The sequence below is a fragment of the Apium graveolens genome, chromosome 6, assembly GCF_009905375.1.
Source record: "Apium graveolens cultivar Ventura chromosome 6, ASM990537v1, whole genome shotgun sequence".
NCBI lineage: Eukaryota > Viridiplantae > Streptophyta > Magnoliopsida > Apiales > Apiaceae > Apium > Apium graveolens.
In genome coordinates this window covers 297,701,969-297,706,739 of record NC_133652.1, presented here as the reverse complement: position 1 = coordinate 297,706,739, position 4,771 = coordinate 297,701,969, and the positions used below count along the sequence as shown (strand labels likewise).

General features: G+C 39.9%; 1 protein-coding gene across 1 annotated transcript; it reads left to right on the top strand.

Annotated features, from left to right (window-relative positions):
* Positions 1–1,056: 1,056 nt before the first annotated feature.
* Positions 1,057–1,413, top strand: LOC141666274 (uncharacterized). The gene has a single exon (XM_074472265.1). The coding sequence runs from the start codon at positions 1,057–1,059 to the stop codon at positions 1,411–1,413; it is 357 nt and encodes a 118-aa protein (XP_074328366.1).
* The last annotated feature ends 3,358 nt before the right edge of the window (positions 1,414–4,771 follow it).

Here is a 4,771-nt window from a genome sequence, read left to right as displayed (position 1 = left end):
CTCCAGTTCATTAGTTTTCAGAATTCTATATATCTTAACTAGAGATGTGTTTTCAAGATCATAGTTATCCCTTATTGATATAACTTTCAAGTCACACTTTGGAGGAAGTGCAAGAAGAACCTTCAAGTTTGAATCTGCTGGATCATACTCTATGTCAACAAGTGACAAATCATTGAACAATTTCTTAAATCTATCATAGATTTCAAACAAAGACTCATCAACTTTTGAGTCAAAGTGCTCATACTGGTGATTGAGTATTGTCCTTCGAATCTTCTTGATAGCCGTTGTGCCTTACACTTAACCACCAAAGTGTCTCAACTTTCCTTGGTTGTTTTGTATCCAATAAACCTAGGTGACATCACACTGTCTAGATTGTTATGCAAAAATGTCCAACTTTTCCATTTTTTTCTTGACCACGAATAGCAACAACCAGTTTCATGGGCTAATGAGGGCCATCATAAATCCCTGTTGGATTTAAATTAATCTAAACATGTTTTATTTAAATAAAATATAGTTGTTGAGAGTGAATTTTAGTATTAGACTCGGTCATTTGGTGTTTGCATATTAGTAGGAACTGAATAAAGAAAGTGGGTTAGTGATAGGAGTTTGTTTAGCTGCATGCCTAGTTTTTAGCTTGCTTTGTACTTGCATATTTATTCTTGTACATTGATCTATTTTAATTTAAGAAGTTTTATCTCCTTCCAACTCTATATACAAGCAGGTGTGTGTGTGTATTGTATTTTAGTGCTTTACTTAGTATCAGAGCCATGGTAACCACTTAAGTTTTTAGACACGATGGAACAGAAAGACAAGACGAAAGAAAGTACAAATACTGGGCTGAGTTATCCTATTCTTACCAAGACGAATTATGCAGCTTGGTCTCAGAAGATGAAAGTGATTATGCAGGCGTATGGCTTGTGGGACCCGAAGGGGACTGTTGAGGACAAAACGAATAAGCGAGCCTTGGCAATTATCTATCAAGGGATTTTGGAGGAGATGTTGCTGACACTTGCAGAAAAGAAAACATCGAAAGAGACATGAGAAGCTGTGAGAACAATGAGTTTGGGAGCAGACAAGGTGAGACAGGCAAAGGCTCAAACGCTAAAAGGGGAATTTGAAAGCTTAAGTATGAAAGAAGGGGATGAGTTAGATGACTTCTACATGAAATTATATAGACCGGTCACTAACATTCGAGCACTAGGAGAGAAGATGGAAGATAGCTATGTGGTGAAGAAACTTCTCAGAGCAGTTCCCTCGAAATTTTTACAAATTGCGTCTGCTCTGGAGCAATTCGAAAATTTGGAGGAGATGTTAGTGGAAGAAGTCGTTGGTTCTTTGAAGGCCCATGAAGAACGGTTGCGTGGGACAAGTGAGATGAATCAAGGAAAACTCTTACTAACAGAGAAAGAATAGCGAAAGAGAGAAAACCACGAGGGACAATTGTTATTGACCCTTGAGGAGTGGATGAAAAAAACCAGAAAATGGAATCGAGGTCCTAGTCAGAACCGGGGAAAAGAATCAAACCGAGGAGGACGTCATAGGAGCAGGATGAGGTGCTTCAATTGCCAAGCATTTGGACATTTTGCATACGAGTGCCGGAAATCACGACGTGACAAGGAACCACAAAAGGAAGTGAACCTCACCCAACTCCAAGGAGATGAACCAGCGCTATTGATTGCTGAGATCAAAGAACCTGTGAAGGAGATGATGCTGCTAAACGAAGAAATGGTAGTTCCAAAGCTAACAGAGAAAAATGAGGGACACAAGGATTTGCAAGTGTGGTACCTGTATAATGGGGCGAGCAATCACATGACTGGACAACGGGAAAAATTCAAAGAGTTGGACGAAAGTGTAACTGGAAAAGTGAAGTTTGGTGATGGGTCTACCATTGACGATAAAAGGCAGGGGAGTAGTGTCATTTAAATGCAAAAATGGTGAAGAGAAGATATTAAGCGAGGTATATTACATCCCTACCTTGTGCAATAATATTATTAGTTTGGGTCAACTTTCGGAGGCTGGTAACAAGGTTGTATTGGAGGGAGAATATTTATGGGTGTATGATGAACGAGGTCGACTGTTGATGAAACTGAAGAGGAGTGAAAATCGTCTCTACAAAATAAGCCTTGAGGATAGTAGCCCTAGGTATTTACTCTTAAAAACCGAGAAAGATACATGGCTATGGCACACATGGCTCGGCCATGTCAATTTTCAGGCCTTAAAACTCATGTCAAAGGAGAAATTATCATATGGAGTTCCGAAGTTGATTGAACCAAGGAATAAATGCGAAGGATGCTTGATGACAAAGTTGGTAAGAAGTCCGTTCCCAGCAAATACGAGCTTTGAAACAAAGAAGCCCCTTGAACTAGTGTATGCAGACATTTGTGGACCGATCATGCCTGAGACTTCTGGAGGTAATCGATACTTTCTCTTATTTTTCTATGATTATAGTAGGAAAATGTGGGTATATTTGTTAAAAGAAAAAAAGGATGCTTTTGCAATGTTCAAAAATTATAAGGCAGTGGTAGAGAAGAAAATGGAGAGAAGTATAAAAATGTTACGGACAAATCGAGGTGGTGAATTTTGCTCGAATGAATTTAAATTATTTTGTGAAGAAATGGGGATTGAACGTCAATATACAGCCCCGTATACCCCGCAACAGAACGGGGTAGTCGAGAGAAGAAATAGAACCGTGGCGGCGATGGTCCGGAGTTTTCTAAAAGAATCGAAGTTGCCATCAACCATATGGGGGGAAGCGGTAAGGCACGCAATATACATGCTTAATCATTTACCAACACGAGCTCTAAATGGTACAACATCGTATGAAGTTTGGGGAGGTAAGAAACCAGATTTGGGACACCTTAAAGTATTTGGTTGTGTAGCGATCATAAAGGTTCCATCTATATATGTTAAAAAGTTGGATGACAGAGGGAAACGAGTCATATATTTGGGACAAGAGCCAGGGACTAAGGGCTATAGGTTGTATGATCTAGTGACAAAGAATATACAAGTGAGTCGTGATGTAGTATTTCGTGAGAAGGAATTCTGGATATGGGATAAAGAAGGGGAATGTGAGATGAAAGTTCCTGGATACATCACCATGTTTGAAGATAGTGTTGAAATGAGTGTTAATGAAGATGGTAGTGAAGATGGAGGTTTCAAAACTCCACCACACACGACTGGTGGGTTCAGAACTTCGGTACACACAACTGGTGGTAGCCAGACTGAAATGTCCTCTGGAAATTTGGAATCAAAAATTGAAAGTGGACCTCACAGGTACAGAACTCTTGATGAATTGTATAGTGAGATTGAGGTGATTAAATTGCTGGATGAGCTTATGCTGTTAAAGGTGGAAGAACCTGTGAATTTTCAAGAAGCAAGCAAGGAAAAAGAATGGATGAGCGCTATGAAAGTCGAGATGGACACCATTGAAAGGAATGACACTTGGGTTTTTACAGAACTTCCACCGGGACACAAGCCAATAGGGTTGAAGTGGGTATTTAAATTTAAGAAGGACTCAGAGGGAAATATCATGAAACATAAAGCTCGCCTCATCACAAAGGGCTACGTACAACGACGAGGAATTGACTATAATAGAGTGTTTGCCCCTGTAGCATGAGTAGAAACTATTTGGTTGTTGTTGGAAATGGCTGCAAAAGAAGGATGGGTAGTACATCACCTCAACGTAAAATCAGTGTTTTTAAACGGTGATTTACTTGAGGAAGTGTATGTCATACAACCGGAAGGTTTCGAGAAAAAAGGGGAGGAGAAAAAAGGGTATAGGCTGGTGAAAGCATTGTATGGGTTGCGTCAAGCACCAAGAGCTTGGAACGCCAAGCTGGATAAATTTTAAAGGAGTTGAGTTTTGAAAAATACCAACACGAGCAAGCCGTTTATACGAGGTACATAAATGGGAGTGTTCTGATCGTTGGTGTATATGTTGACGACATGTTGGTTGCTGGTTTGAGTGAGGAAGAAATCAAAGCATTTAAGAAGGAAGTGAATATACAATTTGAAATGAGTAATCTAGGTGTATTGTCGTACTATGTGGGGATTGAAGTTCATCAAGAAAGGGAGTGTACAACGATAAAACAATCTGGGTATGCTAAAAAGATATTAGAAAAGGCTGGGATGTTGAGTTGTAACTTGGCAAGGTGTCCTATGGAACAAAAAGTGGTGTTAAATAAGGATGAGGGTGGTCAAAAAGTGGATGCAACTGAGTACAAAAGTTTAGTTTGCAGTCTGAGATATCTCACTCATACGCGACCTGACATCACTTATGCAGTCGGGGTTGTTAGTCGATTTATGGAGGCACCTACTGTCAAACATCACCAAGCTTTGAAGCATATACTACGATATGTGAAAGGTACTGTGAATCATGGTTTAGTATATACTAGAAGCGAAGACAAGAAAACTATAACAGGCTATACAGATAGTGACTTAGCAGGTGATGTGGTTGATCGAAGGAGCACTGGTGGGATGTGTTTTTATCTAAATTGAAGCTTAATTTCATGGGCATCGTAGAAACAGAGGGTCATTGCACTGTCTTTGTGTGAAGCGGAATACATGGCTGCAACAACAGCAGCATGCCGGAGTATTTGGCTTTGAGGTCTACTAAGGGAAATCTCTGGGCAAGAATATGGGGCTGTAGTGTTGCATGTAGACAATAAGTCTGCAATAGAGTTGATGAAGAATCATGTGCTACATGGAAGGACAAACATATAGACGTTTTCTTTCACTTCATTCATGAATGCATAGAGCATGAAGGGCTGGT

Bases quoted from the DNA above. Each gene is read 5' to 3' on its own strand.
- LOC141666274 (XM_074472265.1), top strand. From the start codon at position 1,057: ATGAGTTTGGGAGCAGACAAGGTGAGACAGGCAAAGGCTCAAACGCTA.